General features: G+C 41.3%; 1 protein-coding gene across 1 annotated transcript; it reads right to left on the bottom strand.

Annotated features, from left to right (window-relative positions):
- Positions 1 to 104: 104 nt before the first annotated feature.
- On the bottom strand, positions 105 to 26,670 carry adam10a (ADAM metallopeptidase domain 10a). Its single transcript, XM_083969264.1, has 16 exons — positions 26,355 to 26,670; positions 20,579 to 20,729; positions 12,970 to 13,088; positions 11,930 to 12,088; positions 9,996 to 10,096; positions 9,054 to 9,212; positions 8,662 to 8,754; positions 8,319 to 8,502; positions 5,107 to 5,270; positions 4,821 to 5,004; positions 4,579 to 4,729; positions 3,889 to 4,072; positions 3,673 to 3,784; positions 3,310 to 3,530; positions 3,045 to 3,171; positions 105 to 2,926 (listed from the first exon to the last, which is right to left on the bottom strand). The coding sequence occupies exons 1-16, from the start codon at positions 26,404 to 26,406 to the stop codon at positions 2,823 to 2,825; spliced, it is 2,265 nt and encodes a 754-aa protein (XP_083825390.1). The 5' UTR covers positions 26,407 to 26,670; the 3' UTR covers positions 105 to 2,822.

Below are 26,670 nucleotides of genomic sequence, written 5' to 3'. Positions count from 1 at the left end.
TTGGAAGGTGGATTCATGTCTCAGAAACTTCCTGTACTTTAACAGTTATTAATGATAATGACACTTCCTTTCGCTATTATGACCAAACAGGAAAAACAAACATCTGATCAATTCTTGTTTATTAATGTATTTCAAGTAGTTCAATAGAAATTATATTTTTGCACAGGACCTTTGCAAATTTAGTAAAATTTACAAAGTAAGCAGAGTCGGAAACAGAACAAAAAAAAAGTAAACAAAACAAAAACAAAAAAAACACACACACACAGAGGAAACATTAAAATCAGACAGCAGTACTGAATCTGTCATTTTGGATTCTCAGTTCATGACTTACACGTCAGTGCACATTTTCTCAACATCACAGAAAAATGAAAGAAAGTACATTTTCCCAGAGAGTATCAATGCAAAACACTCACCACTGTCCACATCATACTACAGCAACAACAAGCATAACAAAGATTCAGCAAAGCTGCACAAACACGCACACACACACACACACGCGCACACACACAAAGAAAAAGCTTTTAAATTTGCAATGAAAGAAAAGAGAAAGCTCTATCAGTAGCACCGAAAAGACAAACAAAATCAGCAACACAAGCAACAGAGGATTGTTCAGTAGCAAACACACAAATTACTAGTTTGGTTGAGGGGAACACAACATAAGCTCTGCATGTTCCCGTTTAGGAGAAAAGGATGAAGGCATTTCACTGTCAGGGAGGAAAGCTGTTTGCTGTTGAGCGCTGTTACACTCTGCATAGAATCTATCTGATCGACATCCTCGCACTTCACACAGAAAAACACTGCAGAGCCGCGGCTGTGCTCGATACAACTCTTCTTCAAGGGCAAGAAAGAAAAAAAAAAACCTCTATCATCTATCTGCTCCATCTTTGCACCACGAAGTTGTTCCCTCTCAAAAGAACTTCAATAAACTGTACACATACATTTCTATATTTGACAGTAACTCTTGATAGTCTGCTCTCTCATCCGTCTGTCTGTCAGCGAAGTTGACCTTGGTTTCATCAGGCAGAAGACAAGTGAGAAAGTCAAACTAACCCGAAGCAGAGCTGGACAGTGATATATCATTAATAGAAAGACAATCTGGAAACAAATTGTGTAATATAGGAAAGAAATATAAGAAAACTTGTGTTTAGTTATACAATATTCTGTGCGTTTGTCAATCACACCCTGACATTTCACATGAGTATCATACACTGCCATGCCCTAAAGTCGCATCATCACTGGACTGCAAACGCTGCCAACTCATGCATCGCTCTAGTCAAATGTAAAGATCACTGACTATATTCCACTAATTTCAGTCACGCTGTTCTGAGTAGGCACATATTTAATGCAACAACATAAACCAACATGATGAAACAAGGATGACAAAGTTCCTTGAGAAAATCCTAATCAGTAGGAAAAGAAAGGACGAAACAGAAGAGAAGAAGAGCGGTGGATGGCTGAGACATAGTGATTGTTCGCTCTGGTAAATGTCTGTTAACAACAACAGCAGCAACGCAACAATAAAATAAGGATCTTTAGTTCTTCCCCCACCCCGGTTGATTCAATTTTCCAAATATACAAATAAACTGAACTGCAAATAAAAATCTATAAAAAGCAAAAATCCACAATCACATTACAACCAGACGGGTTCATTCATCTGGCTACAGAGGCCGAGAGGATCTAACTGCTTTTCAGTGGTTTTAACAGGTTGTAATCATTTCCTCTAACAACTGCACAAGTGTGTGAAAATCCAAAAGGTGTGATACAATCAGGTTTATAGAAAGCTATTATCTCACCGTTTATTTCAGCCCCAGACTATAGACCATTATGTAAACGTAGCTGCAAAATAATACCACAATAGGAAATATATATAGATATATATATGTCCAAAAAAAACAAAACAATTTCTCCTCCAAAGCCCTCCATCTAATAATAGATGATACTATAATCTGATTAGGATAATTTATCTACATTCTCTTCATACAATCTGCACTCGGCGTCCCACAGCAGCTAACGTGAACTCTTCTCTACACACATCAGCCAGGAGGGACTTTACCCTGAAATATACATGCAGCCATTTTTTTTTACCCCCACCTAATACACTTGTTTGCTGTTGTTTTAGTAATCCTGAGAAAGTGAACAGTAAATCATCTTCATTGTAAAGAAAATCAATTTCATTTGAAACAGAAAAAAAAATAATCTGATGAAGCATCTGTACAACTACACACTAAAAAGCTTCAGCTTCAGAAATAAAAAGCTTCAGGTTTGATGTTTTTTTTATTTAAAATGATCTAATTAAATTGGCAAAAACAAGAGTTTTCTCCCAAGACAAAGTCTGTGTTTGTTTTTGATTGGCAGCAAAAACCCATGTGAACTGCAGTCCTGCTATTGTGCTGGTGATGGCAGCACTAGGAGGAAGAACAGGAAATAAAAAGGTTGCGCAGATGAAGGACAGAGGAGGGCAACTCAAATACAAGGCTGCTTCTCTCTCCTCTACTCTTTGAATAGAAAAAAAAGCTATCAAAGAAAGAAAACAGATTAAGACCACATACCAGAGATCAGTGAATTTCTCCTCCTGTCCCTCCTTGGAAAAGTTATTTATTTCCTATAAAAGCTGTGTGAACCGCTGCTAAACTGGCTCTTAGAGCAGAGGTGCTGAGTGAGTTTGTTAGGCCTGGGACAACGTCCAGGCTTTGTCCAATGAAATAGTTTCAGTTGCAAGTTCTTTGAATTTTGCAATTTGTGGTATTAAAGGTAACTCTTTGGAGTGAAGTGCTCCCATTGTAGGCACTAGGAAGAACCAAGGCAAAGAGCAGAGCAGAGTCTCAGTGTCTCATCTGTCCCATCTGATAGTTCTCTCTGTACTGACGCTGCTGACGCTGGCCCTGCGCCTGCTGGTGTCCCTGCTGTCTTCTCCGTTTCAGTGTACCTACGGGACATCAACACCGCAGTTAGGGTGAAAATTGGGGACAACACATACTAAAATATTTCACTCAATGTACCTATTAAACCAAATGCATGTATTAAGCATATATGACATCCTGTACCTGGCAGGGGCTTTGGTGGGGGCAGTTTGGGGTTGCTGCTGGGGGTGTGGACGCTGCAGATCTTGATGAAGCCCGCCATTAGCATAATAAGAGCGATGCCCATCAGCAGCACTGCCCACCAGTGATCCTGGATAACACATGACAAATTAAATGATATCCCACTAAAGCACTATACAAACATCTTATGTTACGTACATGTTTTTTATGTCACTGTGGTCACCAGACGGGAGAGAGTTACTGCTTTCACTGTACAGCTCACACTCACCACTATCCACTCTGCAATATTCTCATAGAGCTCTGCGTTGAAGATGGCTTTCTTTAGCCTTGCCAGAGGGCCATCGGCGTCCACCAGGCGACACCTCATGAACACATCGCAGTAGCCCTTAAAGTCGTTGCAAGGCGAGCCGGGCTGCAGCGTTGTCACCTTCTTGTTGAAGAATTTGGCCCATCCCTCTGAACCGGTGCTGCTGCAGGTGCTGGGGTTCACTGAAGGGAGGACGAGAGGGGATGATCTTTAATATACTGTCAGTTCTTTACCTTAAATAGTACAGTCACTAATGTATTTTCCAGATGAATTTTACTCCTGTGACTCCGTATATTGATTCATGACTTTCAGGCAGCCACTTACTTTTTTCCATGCAGCACACATGGCAGAGCTCAGCTGCCTCATCCTTGCCCTCTTCGCTGGCACAGGTGCAAACCTCAAGACCATACTTTGAACAAATGGAACCAGAGCACACCTGGTCCAAAGAAGCAGAGAGCGGGAAATAACATTTCAAAAACACAATCTTAAAAGCTGCAAATAGATACTGATCAGAAAGTGGGGAAACTAAAACTAACGTACCCCGTTGATGCAGACTTGTGTTTCTGAATGGCAGGAGGTGAAGTTTTCCTTTGGTCCTGAGGTAGGACACTGAGCAGTGGCTCCATTGCATACGCCTTCAAAGGCACACTCTGACTCAAGTCTGCAAGGCATGTCATTGCCCTTGAAAGTGCACTCTGCTGAGCAACATGGCCCTTGAGTGGGACTGTGGAAAAAAAATAGACAAATATACAATCAAACAATCAATAACGCTACAGTTTTAACAGCACTTATTTGTGCTTATTAGAAGTTGTTTATTATTATTCGTAGGATAAAACCCCCTTGAGTTGTCACAACTCATTTTCGAGGGGGTCCTACACACATCATATCAAGATATAACACAACTCAGCACAATACAATAAAAGGTAACAAAACAATACAATAAAAGACAAGTTGCAACCAAAGTTTGAACGGATGTTCAATAAGATATGGTGACAGAGTCAACAAAAGCATGAACAAGTTGTTTCAAGATTGGAAGACATGGTTAGATTAGAGCAGTTTAGAGATGGAGAAGATCTAATACACACAGGAAAGTGATTCCAATCATTTGGTCCTTTAAAATAAAATGCTTTTCTACCGGTTGATTTACTAGTATGTGGAACTGAAAAATAGGGATGAGCAATTCTTTCACAAACCACAGGACCGTACAAAGAACTGCTAATCACATCTGACCTGCAGATTTTGCCTGGTTTGAGTTTGCATTTCTTGCCCTGCTCTTCATTGGCACTGTAGCAGCAGGAGTCCTGACACTGGTCACTGTAGCCGCAGTCGCACTCTTCTCCAGGTTCCACTAATCCATTGCCGCAGATAGGCTGACCAGACTCTGTACACACAGACCAGACACAAAAGCATTAGAACAGAATCTCTCCATTTCACACAAACAGAAACAAATAACTTTATAAAAGAGAAATTACCAACAAAGCAGTCGTCTCTCTTCTTCAGCAGAACCGCACTTATATTGCGGATGCTGCAGATGGAGAACTTGTTATTGTTTTGCTTGTCCCCAGATGTGGCTCTGGCGTACATGATGTAGTTGCCCATTTCTTTCATGTTCTGTACCTTTGACTCTCCAGGGGTGCATTCGCTGCCAGAGTCATGCTGGGCAAAGTCAAGGAGAGATGGGAGAGAGAGACTTGAGACAGAGCTACACACAATATGCTGCATGGCTCGACAGGAAGTGGTTAAAGTCATAGTACTTACAGGAGAGCCAAAGTTGTGCCCAACCTCATGAGCAAAGGTGATGTGTGAGACTTTGGGAGGGACATGGGAGGCGTAGTTCTGCACAGTGATGATACCAGTGTTCAGAGACTTCTTCTTTCCATCAGAATACAATTTGTTCTTCTCACAGATGCCCCCAGAGCTTCCTGTGACAAAGAATATGAAAATATTATCACACTATTTAAACGCCAAACAAGGCAAGTTTTTTTTTTTTAAACAAGAAGCAAATTCACAGTCGCATATTTGTTGCTGTGTTGTAAGATGTCAACACATAGGCGGTTTGAGCATTTGAAACCTGCTGCCAGATGCCGTATCAGGGTAAACATGAACACGATTATGCACAATATACAACACATCACAACTGCACAGAGGGCAGGGAGACAGAGCGACCTGCCGGTGCCGGTAGCTGCTCCTGACGAGGACAACAGCAGGTGTCACTGTTCCACGGTTCACAGAGAACAAAGTTAATGAACTCCTACACATGAGATAAAAATCACCGAATCACAAACTACAACTACTAAGTTCAATCGATGGAGCAAGTTATCACCCAAGTCTCTGTGGTGTCAGTTAACTTAAACCACAGTGTTCTTCATGCATGAGGATTTGAAGTGAATGTAGTATGTTTTTACAGAGCTATAAAACCTATCCTGTTAGAGAGAACACCGGTCAGTGTCAACGACTCCGATGCTGCAGAATATTTTGTTTGAAATCGTCTAACCACTTGTTACTTTTTCTACACTATGAATTATTTGAAATCACAAGGCCGAGAACAAAATCAGATTCAAATAATCCACTTGCTCACAGTCAACAATACACATTCCTGCAGTGTTGCTGCTTTTCCCATGATCCATACACACAGTGATTAGCAACTTCAGAGGCAGCTTTCTAGCCACAAAGCAGCACGAGATCGAGGCACTTAAAACAATAAACAATGCATCAATTATGTGCAACTGTGAATGAGCATGACCATGCATTTTTATGTTTGTATGTGTGTTTGTTCTTTCACAGTTGTACATGTTCTGTTTATGTAGCTGGCCACATCAAATAAGACACGCATTAGTTGTGCTTCACTAGTATCCCTGATGGCTTTTTGTTCTTGACTCTCTTTGTTCAAATATTCACCCCACAGCTCGCTGCAACCCATCTCTTACCCTCGATCGATTCTTCCAGCTTACAGCTTTTCTAATTTGCCAGTATTGATTGTGTGAGTTTGCGGCTGTATTCTTCAGGCTGAGATGGTGGCGGCTGGATGTAGGCAGAGGAACGGGAAGGAGAGCCCATCACAGCCATAATTCATACATGCTGTGTTTTTGAGAGTCACTTTATATAAGATTCTCAGGAATCATTATAAACAGATTCCGGGCATATACTGTACTGTATGACCAAATATCAAAGTCATAATAACACAACTACGTCGTTCACAACAAATTTACCTCCTCAAATATATTAAAGGGATATTTCAACATTTTGGCAAATTCACCCATTGCCATAATCCTTATAGTCTCAGCAGTAGGTTCATTACCTTTAATTGTCAGTGCAAGTGCGATGGAGGCATATGGTATTTCTCGGTTTCACTCATCAAACTCATCAAATACACAATCCAACAACTCCAAAACGCTCTCATGGACAAGTTGGGACCTGCACATTCACCACGCTATGAGATAATAATGTAACATTACGAGACAGTTATGTTCGTAAATACATAACCGGAACTACATTCCTAACACGGCTGCTCAGCAGAGTGATTTCAAAAGCGCAAGTAGTTCCAAGTATTTGCTTCATGTGTCGTAATGTTAGATGATTATACGTTATTATCTCACAGCGTGGTGAATGTGCAGGTCACAACTTGTCCACGAAAGCGTTTTGAAGTTGTTGGATTGTGTATTTGATGAGTTTGATGGAGGAAACCCGGAAATACCATATGCCTCCGTTGCGTCGTGTATATCTGCCCCTCCGATCGAAAAACAGCTTGCACTGACAATTAAAGGTAACGAACCTACTGCTAATAGGGATTATGGCAATGGGCAAATTTGCCAAAATGTTTACCCCTTTAATACTACTAAACAGTTTGCATGCTCTATACTCCAGGACACACACTATTGATAATGAAGCATCCTCTGTGCCCCATTTCCACCTTGATTTGTTTTATGGCCGACTGTCAACATGAGATTTGTGCTTTATGCGCAGAAGTTTGCCACCTCCATGCACTCCAGCTGATTATTGCAGCAGCACAAGGCTATTAAAGCTCTCTTTTTACTCTTACATAGATGCCATAGATGTTTGTGGTGTGATACATGTCACCCCTGGAACCTCTGTCTGAAAGCTTATATTCAGGTTCATACCATGGATAACACCAAACAACAAATATAACAATATTACTTTGTGAATTTTTAAAGCAAGGCCATGATCTCTCGAGAAAAAAAACTAGAGATCCTGATGAACAACACAAAGAAAAATTGCTGACAAAATCTAACAACTTTAAAACGTTTACCGTTAGCTGTGCTTTCAATTATTTAGGAATGTGTGTGTGTGTGGTACCACGTTGGTAATGCAATGACAAGAGATGGTGTAAGGCTTATCAGGGTCTGCTGGGGTTAACAGAGACACAGTCCTATCTGAGATTTGTTCATTATTTAAAGGAACATCAATAACGCGATAACAGAGGAAGGTTTGACCTACTGACATTTCAGCCTGTGTTCATTCTGTTCGTTCATTCTGCTCACCACAACAATACTGCTGAGGATGCTGAGATCAGGGATTTCAGTGAAAAACTGATCTAAACTGAGCAGCAAAAGTTGAAGACACCTCACGATTGCATGCCTCCACCAACCGGTCAATTTACAGGACATTCGGCTACAACCTCCCCCACCCGAGTTACATCACAGAAAAATAGCCAGAGGTGTTTTTGTTGAATATAAGGTCACTGTAAAGGTCACCGTGAAGTTGAACCTCCAATCAAAGTAAAATGTCATCACCTCATTATTTTATCCTATCAGACATCCGTGTTAAATTGTGTGATAATTAGCATGTAAATTCATGAGTCGTGGATTTTGTCATACATGTCTTCACACTCTGAGGGGACAACCTGAAGGAAGTCCCTGTGCTACAAAGCAGCCAAACTGGTTTATAAATGCCACATAGGATCACCTCTAGGGCTGTGTGCATGTGTGTGCATGTGTGTGTGTTGCACAGACCTGAAGGGGCTCCAACCCAAGCCAAGCCAAGCACACCGTCATCGAAGTCCCTGTCGGTGAAGACGTAGGCCAGGCAGTACTCATCGTGGTTCTGCTCAGAGTTGAGCTCTAGAAATTTCTCCACTCCGATGTTGGCAAAGCGGAAAGGATTGCTTTTGTCCTTCTCATCAATAGTGGTATTTATCTGAAAGGGCCAGGAGGGAATAATCAGATGGAGTAGTGGATTGAGCTTCAAGAATCTAAAAGGTCTTTGGTGACAAGTATTCACACTGAGGAAACCACATCTACACCAGAAATGTGGTGGTGAACAGACACCGCTCCACTCAAAATATTCGCAGCTCACCCTGATCCTTTTCACCATGAAGCTGATGGTTCGGATGCCCAAGAAGTCTGTGGCCTGGTAAATGGAGTCGATGGCTCTTACATGACTTGAGATCTGAGGAGAAAGCATTAGCAAAGAGGTAAAGATTACTAGGGATGTGAGAAACGACAATTCATGGCAGCTCTTGCTTCTGTTATTTCCAATTCACTGAAGATATTAACATTAACAACGTTGCTGACTAATAACTACTGACAGTTCAAAAAAAATCAGCTCAGTATTTTCTGAGCGATTCTTTGAGGGAGAAAACAGAGCCTGGGCAGATAAATAATTGAGCAACTGGTAATAATTAAAGTAGAGCAGAAGGAGGCGAAAGAGCATCTAAACTCAAGTCATGTTACTGTGAGGCTGCATACCTGGGCAATGACCGCTTCTCTTGAGCCGTAGTATTTGAAGAACAGGTGGTCCGTCTGGATGAATAGCTGGCAGGTGTTTTTCTCTTTCCCAGCCGCCCTCTTCCTCCTCAGAATGACAGGACCATGGGAGCCGTCCTCGTCCACCACTCTGCTTACACCCTGTACAAAAAAAACACCCAACAATGGTCAAGACCACACAGGAAAAAGTTGGAGTGAAGGTGAAGTAGTCAAACACTGAGTGGAGTAAAAAAGAAGGTTAATCCTATCCCTGGATGAATACAGTGAGTCATTTTCTCTTACGATAGATGGCTCTTATTATGCGAGGCATTACAGTGTGGTTAAATAGTGTCTGATGAATTTTCAGTGCAGAGAAGAAAAGACTTTCTGCTCTGATGACTCTGCACAGACAGAAAAGGGTTTTGTATTGTATTACGCTTTACACAACAACAATCCACTGCCATATTTAAACAGGCTGGGCGAGGCCTCAGCATCTCTAATAAACTGCTGCATCTATTCTAACTAGAAATACCACCTTAAGTTGTATGCCTGTGCCAACCTGCTCAATAGCAGGAATTATGGTCACAGCCATCCCTTCCTGAGTCTAAGTACTTAATAACGCTAATTATCAGAAGTGTTTTTTTAGATTATGATGCAACAATCATCAATCTTTGACCTTTTGAGTGTAAACTATCATTGCTTCATCATTTAACTTGTTAATTTGTGTGATAATTAAACAGATATCTGGTTTACAAGAGGGGACAAACACCGCTGGCTCTGACTGTCACCATCACAGTGGTATGAAGACACACACATGCCCATACTGTTATTGTAAGGAAGTTTGGATATGACATCAGGTCTTTCTTATCTCATAAGCCTTGTTCATCATCAGTGTCTTTAATTACGAGCTGCGAGGAGGGGGAGGTTTTTTTTGTTGGCACTTACTTTAGCCGGCTCTTCTGTTGCTGATGTCTGTAACTTCCTCATCCTCTCAAACACTGAGTGGTCAGCGCAGCCGCCCTCTGAGCCGTACTTATGGGGATAATCTGTCAGATACGGAGAGAGATAAGGGAGTGATCGTGAACGGCTTACACTGCATCATGGATTTCTTTAGGGTCATGTTTGTGGTGGGCTGAAGGAGGTGAATCAGGGTGGGTCCAGTGGCAGGAGAAGCTGAATGAGCAATAGGATTTCTAGGAAGAAAATGACTAACCAGCAAATCAAGTGTTTTTCTTCTTCCCTCTCCTCCTTTCTCACAGTATTTTCAATCACAATCTCCATTACTTTCATATCTAGACAGAGCACTGCGTACAGAAGGACTCCATTCTTGTTTTCACATTAATATTACATAAATCAGCAACATTTGAATCTGTCTGTCTCCCACTACAGTACAGTCTGTGTGCTTCGGCAGCAGCCTTTATAGTATCACAAAAATAAAAAGGGATTAGCCAGTTACATCCACAATCTCAGTTCAGCACTGGCCACACCAACACAGCAACGCCACATCAAATAATGTGTGACTCACCGTTTCCCAACATCATTGAAAAAGCAGTTTCAGGGACAGAAGGAATCAATGAACAGACAGGTGGCGATGAATCAACAATATTTGGGCTTATTAATTTAAGAAAACAGAGTTTTATATCCCTAATTGTGTAAGGCAACCAGCCGATGCAACCTGCTGCTACATATTTATTAAGAAAAGTAAGATTTACCAGCAGCCAAATGACTAAGTGTAATTTAGTATTGTGTCTTTATAAGCCTGATAAGAGTCAGCACTGCAGCCAAAGAGCCAAATCACTTGAACAATAATGACCAAGTGTTTTAAATAAATTTAAAAGGGCTGATGGACAAAATGAGTTTAAAAATTTAGCAAGGCCTGCAAATCAATGTGTCCTTATGATGTTAGTTTCGATCGATGGATGACTTGCCTCTGAGCAACTTGTATTTGCAAAACCCGTGATCCCATTGAGAGCAGTGCAGGACATCAGGCCGAATGTCTCTCAGCCACTGATGGTTCATTCATTAAAGAGAACAGGCCTATGCTGCTTACTAAACTGACATGAGGACACACACTGAAACAACGCATTCAACCTCTGACAATGTGTTTCCAATCTTTACAGAGAAAGCCAGCTTTGTCTCTTAGTGAATGCCATCTGATTCAACAGCTGATCAAAAGGCTCTTACAATTTGGACAGAAGTAGAAAAAAAAAGTTCAAAGAAAACCCAGGAAGCTCACACTGTCCACAAAACTATTACATTTTATATCTTAAAACTCATTTAAATGTATGAAAAAAGCAGCAGTTCACAGTAGTGGGTGTAGTGTTAGATGAAACTTTGCCATGTTCCTCTCCCTTTATTTCTCACATTTCTCCTCCAACACCCAGCAGAACAAACTGCAGTGAATATTAGGATCCAGATCCAGGGTGGGGTTCATATCAGACTCACTGCCTGTGAACGAAATGCATTTCTTTGAAATAGTGAGTCTCAAGTCTCTGGTTTGAGTTTTCACTTGTGCCATGTTGGCTTGCTGAGAACTTCTCTGTTGGTTGTAGTCTGACCTTTAGCAATGGCTATGAGTCACGCCTCTGCTGTGTCGTGCAGCAATCCTGTTGTCAGTATAAATACTGACCATCTTGTCTGTGACCCACGACCCAGAGCCAAATCCTGCTGCTGACAGTCTGTTAGATGTAACCTCTTCTCCAATCTTGTCATGCTAGTCTAACCACCAGCTCTTTACCTCAAAACATTTCTCACACCAACACATGAGCCCTATTACTCATAATGCAACAAGCAGCATTTCCTCCCAAAATGATATTTTCTAAGTATTCAGTTTCTGTTTTAAATAGCTTTCAACATAAAAGCTGATTCATTTTACTTACTGATGTCATCCTCATGATAGATGACGGAGTGGTAGGGCACATCCTTGTCCTGTAGATACCTCTCTGAGGGTTCAACATAGTATGTTCCTTGGTGTGTCTTGATGAAGCCCTCAAAGCGTCCATTGACCACGGAGCCATGGGTCAGTGTGCCCTTTTCACCTGAAAGACACAACAGAGAGGATGAGCAAATGTTTTCAGCTAAAGGCCAAAGTAACCTTGTTCTATGCTGACTTCACAAAGAAACACATCCGGTCTGAATATCCAAGCAGCTTAAAGACTGATGTGATCTGTTCAATAAGCTTCTTCAGGCACAGAAACGATTTAGACGAAAAACACTGAATGCAAGCGCTCAATCCAAACATTCTCTGATATTACAATAAAGACAATTTCTTGCAGCAAAATTAATAAGAAGTGTAGCTTCCAAAATTCTGGAAATCTATAAAATGTAAACAATGCAGCATGACAAACACTCAAGCACACACAAGATATCATAAAATCGATGTTGAAAAAACTAAACGCTGAATATAAATCATGTTTAATTAGTTTAAGGGCTTCGTATGGGTCTCCACTCCACAGCTATGCTGTTTTCAGCCTGGAAATCTGTGAGAAGAGATTAAGGAAATTTATTATCAAGGCCCCACCCTTGATAAAAAAAGAAACATAAATCCGTCTCTAGTCTTGCTGTTTCATCCACCCACCCACCCACACACACACACACACACACACACTTTTCACAACAAGGAAAACATGGTTGTTTTTTTCTCTCGTCCATTTGAACTCTGCAGGACACAGGCAGCAGGAAGACATGCCGGAAGGGAGGGCAGTGAGCAGAAAGAAGAACAGGGAGAAAGGTTTTTCTCTCTCTCTCACTCTCTCTGAGTTGCAGAGATGATGTAGGGCATAATGTATGAATGATTGAATGTGAGGTGGTGGCACTGACAGTCAACGTAATTGAAAAATGAACCCCATAATTGGATTAAAGATGTTTCCCGCTTTGAAAATGCACCTCTTTCCAGGATGTGCTGTGCATTGCAACTTACCAAAGAGCTCTCCACTATAAATATGTGACGTATCAGTCGGCGTCTCTTCTCCCGATACTTCAATTATGAGATCTGGAGAAAACAGAGTTGTATCCCTCTTCATCCGCAAGTTAAAATGTCTAAAAGAGAAGAAAATGAGAAAATGTGTTGTTAGCAAATATATCATCAAGGTTGTAGCTACTTTGATATGCTGATGTAGGCAACATGATACACACTCCCACTGACAGATCGACGCTTAAACTCTAAACCATGACGCTGTTAATATCACACACTCAACACAGAGCTTCGGTGTAAAGAACAGCACGGAGGAGGCTTGGCAGGAAAAGCAGCATTTACACATTTTCAGTGCTGTTGTGCTGCTTGGTGCTCGGTGCTGCTGTGCTCGGTGAGTCAGAAGAATTATGTCATGAGGAAAACCACATGAATACTTGCGCACACCCATAGAACATTTTTTTGTAATCCTTGCTTTCACTTTAACAAGATGCCTAAGACAAAAATGCATCACATGGGCTGCACATGAGCCACTTGCACCCGAGAAACCCATGCAGTGATGCAGTGGGTACTTCAGAGGAGAACTCCCCCAACATGATCACATGGCTTGGTCTCAAGGTGTGAAGGCTCTGCCAGATGACTCAAATGCTCACATTATTCTCTCTTACTGAATTGTAGCCCTCTTGTTTTCTAAGATAAGACAGTTTCAGGCAGGGATTAGCATGTGTAATAAGCATCTATCAAGTCTAGTCTGTGCCCCTGAGTTCTAATCATTTGGGTTAAGCTCCACAGACACGAGATCATCCATTGCCCTGAACACAACATCAATTCATTTGTTGTGGCTATGTTTTTCAAAATACCTCAGCCTGTAACTGAGGTTTTGGTCTCCAAGCTCAAAATGAGTCAATCTGATGGCATCAGTGAGGATATTTTCTCAGACTTTGGAAAACATGTGTCACACCCACGGAGGATTTAATACAAATGTTTTTTAAAGGGGGTGAGTAGTTGACTTAAATGTGAGTGAAATCTGAAAAATGCCATTTTAAACCATCTGTTGTTGTTGTTTTGGACAGACCCAGAAAAAATAGACAGACGTTTCTAGCCTATGAAACTCCGGCACACTTCAAATGATTAACTAATCTGATGTGATGTATGGGCAGGTGTGTCCTGGAGCACGAAAAAACACTGAGGGTGAACAGGGAGAATTACACTACTTCAAAACATTAGAAGAGCAAAATAGGGAGGAACATGAGCACAAGAGAGACACAGGTAAGTGTGGGGGAATAGAGTTTGTGCTTGGAAAAAGTTTTGGGAGGATGAGATAAGCAAATGACGTTGTGAAGGTCAAACACAGACCAGGATTTCCTTCTCCAGGATGACTCCTTGTCCTGCACCAGCCCTCTGTTTTCCACACACACAGAATCAAGTGAATGGGCCATTTCAAATCAAGCCATGGGAAAGAAAAAGAAGAAGGAAAAGGGGTTGAACCAAGGGGGGAGTTGTCGGTCTGAGAAGTGAAGCTCACTTCCGTGTTCAAAAAACTGCAATCATCTCTGCTGCCACTGGGGGCTGGTGTCAGAAAACAGCATTCTCCATAGACCCCCATGTTAAAATCGCCGATTTTACATCCTCAATAAACATGATCAAAGCCTGGTGTCATCACATTTTTTGGTCTCAACCGATAGTTTCTACCCCCGCACACACGGGTGAATTTTTTTTTTTAACTCTACCGTTTTACTATTATTGGGTTTGAAATTCTCGCATAAATTAGGGCGTGGAAATGTTGAGTGACAAGTCCGGAGACAGCTACCGGTAGTTAGCTCCTTTGCTAAAGCTTTGGTTGGTTGCTTCGAGGCCAGTGGGCGGGTTCTCGGCCGGTTGACCCATTGAGTTACCGCCTCTCCTCCAAATATGGAAGGTACACGCCCACCAAAATCCAACATGGCGCTGTTCAGGCCGCCATATTTGAGTGACAAAAACAACTCCCCAAAACCAATGGGTGACGTCACGGATGCTACGTCCATGTTTTTTACAGTCTATGGGTTGAACACAAAAATGAACTGTGAACTGTGGAGAAGAGACTATGGTCACTTAATTTTCTTCTGCTTATTATTCACTCTAGTACACTCACTACAGCTCATACTGGCCTATTCCCACGGCCTCTACAGTAACCAGTATGATCCTATGACTTCATCTATGCCTCATGAAAAGCTCAGTCAACCCATGATGCCATGCTGGTCTCTGCTGAATATGAATCCATAAATGGATATTCCAGTTACCCTTCAGCGTCTGTATTGTCAATGATTTGCAGAGCATTTTGATAGCACCCATGATTGATTTTGCACTGTCCTCAAAGGTATTTCAATGCATATTTTGGACAGAGAATGATTTCAGACTGGGAAAGACACACATTTACAGTATTTGATTTAAAACTTTATGGTGCAACTTTGTCATGTTTAACCACCAGCTTCCTTGTCCACAACATTTGCATATAACTGAAAACCATAGATACACCAACATATCCCCGATCCTTCAAACATCATCTTGCTTGCATCGAAAAAATAAGAATCACGAAAGAAATAAAGAAAAACACTGTATCATGTCCCAGGCAAAAAACAAAGTGACAAACTTTCAAAAGTACAACAACAGACAGGAGGAGAGAAGTCTGGGGATCAAGTCTGTACTACTCATCTCAGCGAAGCAGCTGACTATTAAATTATTCAGACATATCTCAAATTCTGAACATAGTAACTCAAGCATCTGACAGTCATACACTTTGCTGGGTAAGCAGGCTAGCTCAAAGAAAGACAGCGATCTCAAGCTGTGTCCACAGTAATGGTATGACTACAAAGGAGACAATATATCTAACCTACATTATAACATATTTAATGTTTTATATCACAGAAAAACAGCCAGATGTCAAGGACAATGGTGTTACAAAAAAAAAACATTATGGCCATGATTCAAGAATTCAGAATCTAATTATAACTAAATGTAAACACAAATGCCTCATGATGGGACAGGAAAAGGGAAATGATTAATTGATAACATTTTATTCAAAAGGTCAATGGTCAACATTACTGTGACTTTGCAAGCCATTACTCACAGCTGGAACTCAGAGACAGGAGGTTAGACTGTGAGCATGCTTCACATTCGGTCAGATACTGAACTGTCTGGAGGAGACACTAATCTTGGTATTGACCTTGAAAGACTGTTGTGATTGTACAGATGCTCTAGTCTGTGCTGTCAGTTTAAAAACATGAGTGAAGCATCCATGGTTTAGAATGAGTCGCTTATCTGCAGCAAGAACTGCATTGTCTATTCTTCACTTCAACACATACTACGTAAAAGAAATCTGACTCTGTTTCTTGTTTCTGTCAGTCGTTTTACACACTAATACAGTAGACATCTAGCAGGACAGAGAAATCAAGTTGCATTAGTGTTATTTATTCAAATACATACAAAAAAAAATAATGAAATAACTTACAACCTTTTATAAAATCCCCTCACAGTCTTTACTATCATGACCCTGGACAGACATGGATATAAATTGCAATCTGGCTGGTTGGCAGGGCTGTAAATCATGAGGCCATAATTCTTGTTCCTGTTTAATTATGAAGCACTAGAAGCTCCACATGCTCCAGACAGGAAGATAGAAATCACACATTCATAAGCGGCTAATGTATGTTTGGTATTAGGAGTTTTTCCAGACAACATAGATCGCTATCAAGCCCAGATACAACATACTGTAAACAGACTTTATCTCAAGGGAGGGCATATTTGCTTGTGAACAAGGATGAGCCCTAAAGATTTATCCAGAAGTGTCTGGAAAGCCTGACACTAAAATGAACTGTGAATTGTGTCACTTCCAGCAGTGGATTAAGCCAATGGCTGACTACTTTTTTGGCACCTCTTTCCGTAAAGAAGCCCTCCACAGAGACAACTGCCTGCCCTGCCTCGTTCCGTCACCTGATCCAGCCACAAATATGTGAGTGGGCATACACAAGTAAGCTTTTCTCTTGTTACAACAAACCTCCACAGTAACACACAGCCCTGCTCTCACAGAACAGACCGTGTTTGCACCGACTGCACACACACACATGTAAACATGATGGATTCAGTGGAAGATATAAAGAATAAAACACAAGCTTTATGACCGCTGGCTTCTGTTTCTCTTAAAACTAATTATTGAAAACACAGTTGCTAATGTACAGTATAATCTCAGTAACAACACAAAAAAGACAAACGCCTTGGGACAACAAAGGTAAATGAATGAAATCATGTAAGCAACACAGTTAGCTTGTATGAGGGAATATGATACTGAGTCCACCCATGATGCTGCAGACAACTGCATCGTTTACAACTAGGAGCTAATAATGTGAAGCTAAACGTCCTCTACAACAACATAAATTCATATTAATGAAAATTCACAGAAGACAAATGTAACAGTCATGCTACATTACAGCCACAGGGACTGTTACGTTAATAAGTAACTAGCAAAAGTGAGGCAGCATTTCCTTAAACTATGTTTAGATCTCTCACTGTGCACCATTTACCTTTTAAATGAACTGGACTTATTCTACACTGCCTTAACCGTGCCCCTGCATTTTATTATCTGTGCATTGCTGCTACTTTCTTACTCTACTTGAGCATCGTTTAGAGTTTATTTACAGCAAACATGCTGCAGGTCCATCTCCGATTCAACCTGTCCACACACTGAGAATGGCCATGCTCTATGACTCTGTGATTACCTCACATTTCCAGGCAGGGCCAGCTGTTTCTCAAAGGCCAGCAATGGCAGGAAAAAGCAAGAAAGCACAGGAAAGGGATCTGTTGGACAGATAACTTGCAACAGACACGCTTTGTGAAGAGGAAAACAAGGGGAGCTGGCTGAGAAAACAGTATTTCTGAGGTAAATTATTATTACACTCTTCAATTTGGCAAAAAAAAGAAAAAGGAAGTGGGGAAATCATAGAGGTTTCCTGTGAACTGGGACTGTAAACATAAATAAGTGGTGTGTGTGTGTGTGTGTGTGTGTGTGTGTGTGTGTGTGTGTGTGTGTGTGTGTGTGTGTGTGTGTGTGTGTGTGTGTGTGTGTGTGTGTGTGTGTGTGTGTGTGTGTGTGTGTGTGTGTGTGTGTGTGTGTGTGTGTGTGTGTGTGTGTGTGTGTGTAAATTGAAGGTAGCACAAAGGAAACTTCTATTGTTTCTGAGTTACGGCAAGCCAGCTTGTCAACATTTTCTATGTCATGTGTTGAAGCCCTGTGCAGCCCTAAGATGGGGTCTAGTGAGGGAAAGACAAGTATGACTCAGTGTTTCCCTGGAGTTCAGATCATATTTTGAACTCTGTCTCTTTCATTCCTTGAAGCATTTACAGTGCTGTGAATAAAAAGTATTCTTCCCCTTTGCATGGTAAAAATGAAACTGCAAATATCAGCTGTTGCATTCAATGTCATCGTTTTAATGAATAGAATCATACGATGACTGTTACACAGCATCTGCAAAATGTGCAGGTGTGGAAGAGCAATGTGACAGAATAGGAAGTTTACACACTGCCAGCATTTATTTACTTGGTTCGGCATTGCAAGCAATTTATGTGCAACTGTTTTTCTCACACACACACTCTGCTGCAGCCAGCTGTCGTTATTACCAAGTGACAAAAACTCAGCTGATCCAAATCTGAAAATATTTCAACTGGGCTTGGAGTCGTCTGTTTCCAAAACATGCGTGGCACCGCTGTGCTCAGACAACCTGGCCTCTGACTAGAGACAGATCATTTAAAAATGACATGTCGTTACAAACTGTTGAGCAGAGACAGGAAGAGCTCAGAAAGAGCACATGGGGACACCTTTACACGTCTGTGGTTAAATCAGCTTTCACACTTCTTGTGTAATGCAAAGACACTAGGTGCGTTTCCATTACCCCTTGAAATGCGCAAAACCTAAATATCGAAATTAAAAACTGGTAATGGAAACACCTACATTTCGAAAAAACTCTCAAATATCGCAAAAAAGTTTTTACGCTCTCATGAGGTGGTTTTTGAGACGTATCGATACAAACGTGTATCGCAAAAGTGTAATGGAAACACTTCTTTCGCTTTTCTACACATCACCAGCGTCAGCGGAGTTGTGTGTGTCCACGCTGTGTTGGTTTATGTAACTTGAGGGGACAAATGAACCACATGTTTATTGTCATGCATTGCTGACCTGGGTATTGTTTCTCAATAAATTAGAAAAACCTTTCCTATCATTCCCCTCTTCCGTGCATGGTTGAAGGAGATCCACGCTCCCACTCCCTCCTGCGCCGAAATGTCACCTTAAGTCACATAAACCAGTACGGGTGTGTGGACACCACCACCTATATTGTTGTCAGCGCCTCATCACCGCTGGTGTTTAAAAGGCTCCGTTCTTTCTGCAGTCAGGTTAAAGCGCACATCCGCCGTGTTGGTAAACAAATAATCCCTCTGTATCAACGGAGGAAACCGTGCTTGAGCAGCTTGGGTTCGAGGTGGTGTGAGTGCGGGCCAGCGGGGGACAGGGGGGGACAGGGGGGGGCATTCGGGCTTCAGCACGGTGCGGAACAACTGGCCCGTGTGAGTGCGTCCTTATTTGTGGCCGCTGCCAGCGCCACACAGGCTTTGCCTTTCAGCAATCAAGCGCTGTTTTCGTCAAAGTTAAAAACAATAACAGCAACAGCTGTAGGCAGCTGAGGTCGCTGTGCCGTCACCATAGAAACGCAAGACGCATTACGGCTCATTCGCAAAATACCTTTCAATGGAAACACCTGCAAATAGCAATTGCACTTTTTCGAAGTTTCTGAAATATCGCTTTTATTTTGCGAAAATCTGTAATGGAAACGCAGCTAATGATATATACTTTCTCAGAATTGGTGATTTTGTGCTGAGGTTTTATGTACAATAATATTCAACATATGTACAACATTCAAGACCATGCTCAAAACTCACCTTTTTAAATTTGCTTTTAATATATAATTTTGTGTGTTTTATATTGTTTTATTGCTGTTTTTAATTGTATTTCACTGACTTCGCTCTATTTTATGATTTTTTAAGTGTAAAGTGTCTTTGAGCATTTGTAAAAGTGCTTACAAATAAAATGTAATTATTATTATTTTATTAATTTTGCCTTTCAAACTGTTCTTTTATAACCAGATGGTTCAATGAGGAAATAGCACAACTGAGCCATAAATTCCTCCAATGCCTTATCGAATGGCATTGGAGGAACTCAATAACCATTCATTCAGTTTCATTGCCTGCTAATCATTAATGTAAAAGGAATATATGTAATCTTGTGTTGATGGCATAGTAACTATGGTAAACACAACAAGCCCAGCCCACCATAGGTCAAGGTAAAAACAAACATGACAAGATAAACCTCCATTAAATTATTGGAAAATAATTAACAGAATAAAGATTCAGAATAAGCAGGTGCTTTATTTCTGTTTTCTGTAAAACTACTGTGTTAACAACTAGAGTGCATGGAGAAGGACAAAGTGTGAAACAAAAAATGTGGGTGGCGTGCCACACTGTGAAGTTACACTGGAGGACAGAAAGAGAACGATAAGTGGATAAGTGGATTTTGTGTGTTTGCACTCAAACTCACCTTCCATGCGCATGGAAGTCCAGGTGCACAGTCCTGTCGTGCGGAGAGAGAGCTCTCTTGGCTCTCTGGTGACTGTTGTGCAAGGCTTCTGTGTCATATGACAAACCCTCATAATGGCGAATATATTTGTTCAAGCGGTTCTCAAACTGACCTGAAAGACAAATAAGTTGCTCATCAATATTTGGCAGAAAGACAGAGAAGTCACATTTTCTGTTGGTATTTTAATATAATATAATATATTATAAAGAAAGTGGTATCTTAGTGGTAAAACAGTGAATGAATCACTTCATGTTTTAATCGATGCAGTGAGTTGTGTCACATCAATAAACCTAAATAAATATCCACAATTTCAACAGTCATTTTAATGAGACAAAGTTAAAAGTGTTAAAAAATGTGTTACTAATAACATTAATGATGGCTATGATTCATAATGTATTCAAACATGGACAAGAACAGTACCAGCATCCTAAGGTGCAATCTAAACGTCATATATTTCATTAACCACTGAGATATCAGAGTGTCCTCATGGTGATGTCTTACGGAGCAAGGTCGAGAAACGAGTGATGACTCTCCTCGACCGTGGCCAGCTATAGTACAACCTGTCACTCACTAGATATGCTTAACAGGCTTACTCAGCTTTCTGGGGTGACCCCACAGAGGTAATCCTGCCGGCTTTTTATACTGACCATTTTCTTTGTTCTTTTCACAAAGACAAAGAAAGCGGTCCGTTTAAAGCACAAGTGAGGAGCATGTGATGACCATCAGGTGACTGAGGTTCTGTTTCAGTAGTACTGTATGTCATTGTGCGAGCTCACTGGCTGAGTTCGCTGCAGGCTGTTCAAATGCTAATCTACATTCCAAGGCAAGGCAGAACAGTGCTAGCAAAATATCAGTCTGCAGTTTTGGGTTATAAAAAGAAAAATTGCTAGTCAACCAACAAAATGAGCCTTTGGTTCTCTAACAAGGGCTCAACTTCAAAAGCTAGGACTAGCACTGAGCTCTAAGCTCTAGTAGTGAGAGACCATACAGAGACTCCCACAGGCCAAAGAGGGATAATATGGGTGCTTCCCTGAATTCTTACACTGCACTCTTCATCACTGTAGGGCTCCATGTGGTGGGAGTCATGACTCCTCAGAAGGGAGAGGCTGTACCAGGCTAGTAGCAACTTGTCCGTGAATGTACGGAGAAAATATTCCAACAATCGGCTTCTTGAGCCTTTCTTTGTCAATGAGAATAATGACAGCAAAATAAAACTGGACAAACAACGAGCTTGGCAAAAACACAGAAGTTGTTTTGCGGTTTAGTAGAGCAGGTAGGAAGTGAGGGAGTAATTAATCATCAAATAGGTTGATTTTGTACAAAAGCAAACACTGGCAGCTCAGACTGCCCTGATAAGCCTTCTCACTTCTCAGTGGACCGTGGCAACTCCATTAATATACATAATTTGACAGCACAAGGCTAAATTATAAACAGCTGGTTATTTGCATAATAACTTGGCACCACGTCTGACATTTTTAGGATGCTATAATATTTCAGCTCACATTAAAAAAATAAAGAAACAAATATATCATATAAAAGAAAGTAGCCACAGTTTAATTTGCTGCTCACTTTAAGTGCCTTTAAACATATGTATGTGTGTGCGTGAGCACTTTGTTTGGAAATTTAAATATCATATTCTGGTTTCAGATACCTGATTACCTGAATAAGCCTTGGTCTCAGTTTTAGAAATGTCAATATCCTTGAATGTGCCAAAACACCCTACAGAGTCATCTCTTCTACAAGAGCAGTATGTGGGGCAATACCACCGGCTGAGAAGTGATGGAGACTTAATCAGACGACACACCTTGACAATCAGACACCTGGAGTGATAGAATCATCAATGAGCTATGCAAACTAGTTCATACTCTTCCCGTGGAAATGTCACACCCTGAACATGATCAAAACTACAACATAAAACATGCTTATAAAGACAGGTATAGCTACACACGCAAACCAACAAAAAAAAAACATTTATTTGCCCACAGCTATTATAGACATAAAAAAAAAACAGCTGTCACGCAGTTGACTGACACATCCGTTAATACAGAGGCAGACTTAAGACAACAACAAAATCTGAATTATTGATAAGATGACTGCGAGGTTAACGAGGCTAGTAAGTCTAAACTCTGGGAAGCAACGACAGCATCCAGGTGGCTGAGAGGTTGAGATGCTGACCATGAACCACAAAGTCCACCACTGGGCTCTGATGATCACTTTAAGTTATTAACTCAAACTGAGAAACAAATTATATATTAGAATCCACACATAAACTCATGGAGACCCTGGATCTTTCATACTCTACCTCTCAACCATATGGCTCAGTTGGTGTTATATTTCTCACCGGATTGAGAGGCAGCATTTACGCAGAGTGGCCACCACTGCAGGTCATGGACCTCAAATAAACCTTATCATTGACAGCAACACATCAATCCTCCTTTGTTTGGTCCTAGATTACCTCATCAAAGGATAGTAGCTGAAATTCCTGGGTAGACAGCAAAACTGAGAAAAGTCTGGCAGTCAATTTCGCTATAAAGGCATTGTCATCATGATTTCAGAGCAATCTGTTTCAGCCAGGAGTGCCCCAGTGAAGCGTGAAGTGCAATTCTTGACAGAGAGGAAATCGCTGACAGGAACAGAGGAGGTGGTAACAGCATGGATCACAACTGATCTGAGCCTTGAGGGGTATTACCATACATGCTGGGTGATAGCAGGCTAACAAACAAGTCATGCATCAGAAACCCCACAGCTCACCGCAACCTAAATGTCTCTTCTATCTTACAGCATCGGAAAATAACACGTACAGTAAGGGGTTGGCTGTGACCTGTAAACAGACCAAGTAACAGCAGTCATTAATAACCTTTCACAGAAACACCAACTTCCTCAGACATAGTTTCCAGTCTACATTTAAAGCACACACATATTTCTCTAATAGTCTTGTCATCTTAATCACATTTTTAGAGCAGCGTGTAGTTTCATGGAAGGAGTAAAAAGCCTTTGAAGCCATTTTGGCTGAGATCAGGACATCTATTGTCCCAGCTGTCCTATCTCTTGAGAGACTAGAAACAATTTCTCTCTGTTTTCATGCACTCAGCCCTGTGGGTGCGTCTGACACACTTCAAATCAAAGATGTACCATAAAAGAAGGGTGAAGGAAGGCTTACTCAAAGTTCACAAAGTACGGCAGTAGAACTTGCTCAGGTTGCTGATCTGTTTCAATCAAGGCTTGTACAAGGAAGGGTTTAAACACTCGAAGTTACTTTGTGGAAGAACACACAAAAGGGTAAGCAACAGGAAACTGGGGTAAAAAGAAAAAAAATGTTTTGACTTTTTTATGAAAAGCAGTCAAATTTACATGCACCAGTGATCACCAAGGATCATAAAGAGGAGCACAGTGGTAACTGAAGAAGATTTGTTATGTAGTAGTGCAGTAGAACTAGTATAGTTATTTCCACAATACTGCAGTTGTTTCAAGGTTTATAAGAGGATGTTGGAGCATATTGAATTGCTGCCTTTAAAGCAGATATCAGCTTCACGGCCGTTTCGGCTAATGCTGCGTTCAAGGCAGGCTTTTGAAACCGTAAGTTACAGCTTCAAGTCACAACTACGACTTGGTAGCGTTCCAGGTAACCCGTAGCTCGTGTTTTTACCATCCTGTTGTCTGTGAAAGTTCCCTATAACGGCCACTCGTAACTTCCGACCCGTGAACTTGTACCAGATCGAACTGGTTTGACTTCACAGGAAGGAAAAACACAAAGTACGAGTTTCTTTGAACGCACCATGAGTTAGCAGCCCCCGCCCTTGTCAGGCATCAATTGGTCCTCGTGCTACGTCACCACATTCACGCGCATCCCTTGGCTGCACACACAGCCCTTCATGCCGTTCTCTCTCCTCATTGGATAACACTTGTATCCCACAAGGAAAATTTTCTCCTCGGGTTACAGCAGAGCAGAGTGACGGAGAGACTCGTGTTTAGGCTGAAATACTTCATGTAAGTGATTGCTGACGGAAAATAGGACTATTTAGGACTTATATTAACAAAAACATTCCACTGATATCTGCTTTAATTACTATCTTTTATTCAAGCCATTTCCTTGTATTTGCCCAAATCTGTTTCTGGATACAGTTTACATCAGCCCCATAGTAGAGGACTCCACTATTAGACCATAACAATTCCTCAGCAATAAGCATTATATTCTCAACATCTGACAAGACAGCCACTATATTCAAGTTAAACTGATTTACTTGCATATTCATAATTACACAACAATGAACCTGTGCTCGGCTTTATGACTCATGTTGACCTACTGAGGCCCGGAAACTATGATAAACTTCAAGGGATCCTCCGATCTGAACTTCGACAACAATTACTGCAATAAACGCATTTTATTAGGCTACTCATCTCTCGTAGAAAGTAGGAAACAGTTGTCGAGCACCTACAAATTGGGCGCGATTCCTTCAGTTACTACATAACATAAATGTACAGCAGCAACTTTCAGTACGGGTGTGTTACAGCTGAGCTCAGTGGAGTGGATATATTTTTTTTTACAGTATTTTTAGCTTACATAGCCTACTTGCTCATGGGCAGATAGATAGAGTAGCTGTCAAACGTCACAGCAGCGGATCATATCCTGTATCTGCATAGGAACCTGCCTTATCCACACACACACACACTGTCTTTTCCGGGGCGAACAGACGTAACTAGTGTTGTAGTCAAGACCAGGACCAGCAAAACTAGGACAAGACCAATGCAAGACCATTTTCAAAACTATTACTGTATTCAGTGCCAGTATTCATAATAATCATGTGGCTGGATATTAAAATTATTCCTCAGCTCAAAAGAAAAGATCATTTTATATAAAATATATACCATATTTGAATCGAAACAAAGTTTAGACTGAACAGAACAACACACTACAGTACACAACCTGCTAAATGCCAATTTCCCACTTTCGATACTGGTGCAAGTAACCAAGTTACACAAGCATAGCCTATACTTTTGTAGAACAATTTTAATTATCTGAAAGTTATTATAAATCAAAGTGAGCGAGTGACAGGGAGAGACATTTGTGGTTAACAAAAAAAAGGGGGGGGGGGGGGTACTGACTGCAGCTGTGGTCTTGACAAGTGGTGGTCTGCATTGTTTGTAGTGGGTATATTACGTGGCTACACTGTATCACTAGTTAGATAGTTTTGTTGTAGAAGTGGGTAAATAAATACTTAAATATTAACGCATTTCCAGTGGGTATACCTGAGTATCATAGAGACTACTACACCACTGGTCTTGAGGAAAAAAGCCCCGAGTCTAGCTCGACAGAGACCTCGGAAATGGTGTTAAAAGGTAACACACACACAGGTGAACGTGTGTAACCGCCGAGTCTGTTGGCTTCATCCTCGCGCGGCTGTCCGTGACGTTTTGTTTGAAGACGGTTAGCGTCGTTACGTTAGTTCAACAGTCAGTTAACTGTCATTAAAACACACACACACACACACACGGGCGGTTCACCTGTGTCTCCCAAAGGGGGAAGATAAATAATGTTAACCGACGTCCGGCCTGTCTACCCCAGCCTGTGTACACATCGTTAACCCGTAAACACCAGAGTTATGTCATTAGCCACCTAGCTAGCAAGTTACAGGCAGCCAACAACAGGAGTAACGTACAACTGCCTGATCCGATAAGCGCCAAGCTCCACTGACGGTCACTCAACACTTTCTTCTCTTTCGCTGTGTGTCAAACTTACCTGTAATATCTTGTAGGAGGCAAAAAATTAAAATTAAACTGGCAAATATCATATCGAAAAAAATCCCCCAGCACAGCAGCCGTGTAAGTAAAGCCCAGTAAAGTCAGCAAAGAGCGACCAAGGCAGGCGGCGGGTAACGCTGATTGCCTCTTGTTTCGTTTTCGTTCACTTAAAGGTGCAGCCGACCGTCGTCCTTCCTTCCTCTCTCGTTAGCTGGCTCCCATCACAAACACCGACTCCCCCCGCCTGTCTCAGCAGCAGCAGCAGCGACGTCAGACAGATCAGAGAGAGAGAGACAGGCCGACAGACAGACAGA

Source organism: Trachurus trachurus (genome assembly GCF_905171665.1).
Source record: "Trachurus trachurus genome assembly, chromosome: 3".
NCBI lineage: Eukaryota > Metazoa > Chordata > Actinopteri > Carangiformes > Carangidae > Trachurus > Trachurus trachurus.
The sequence above is the reverse complement of the archived record's forward strand: the minus strand, read 5'-3'. Positions and strand labels throughout refer to the sequence as shown.

Excerpts from the sequence above, each read along its gene's own strand:
- adam10a (XM_083969264.1), bottom strand. The coding sequence starts at position 26,406 with ATGATATTTGCCAGTTTAATTTTAATTTTTTGCCTCCTACAAGATATT. Across the intron at positions 20,730-26,354 it reads CCTCCTACAAGATATTACAG|GTCAGTTTGAGAACCGCTTG; the intron begins GTAAGTTTGACA and ends TTTGTCTTTCAG. Across the intron at positions 5,005-5,106 it reads GGCACAACTTTGGCTCTCCT|CATGACTCTGGCAGCGAATG; the intron begins GTAAGTACTATG and ends GACTTTGCCCAG.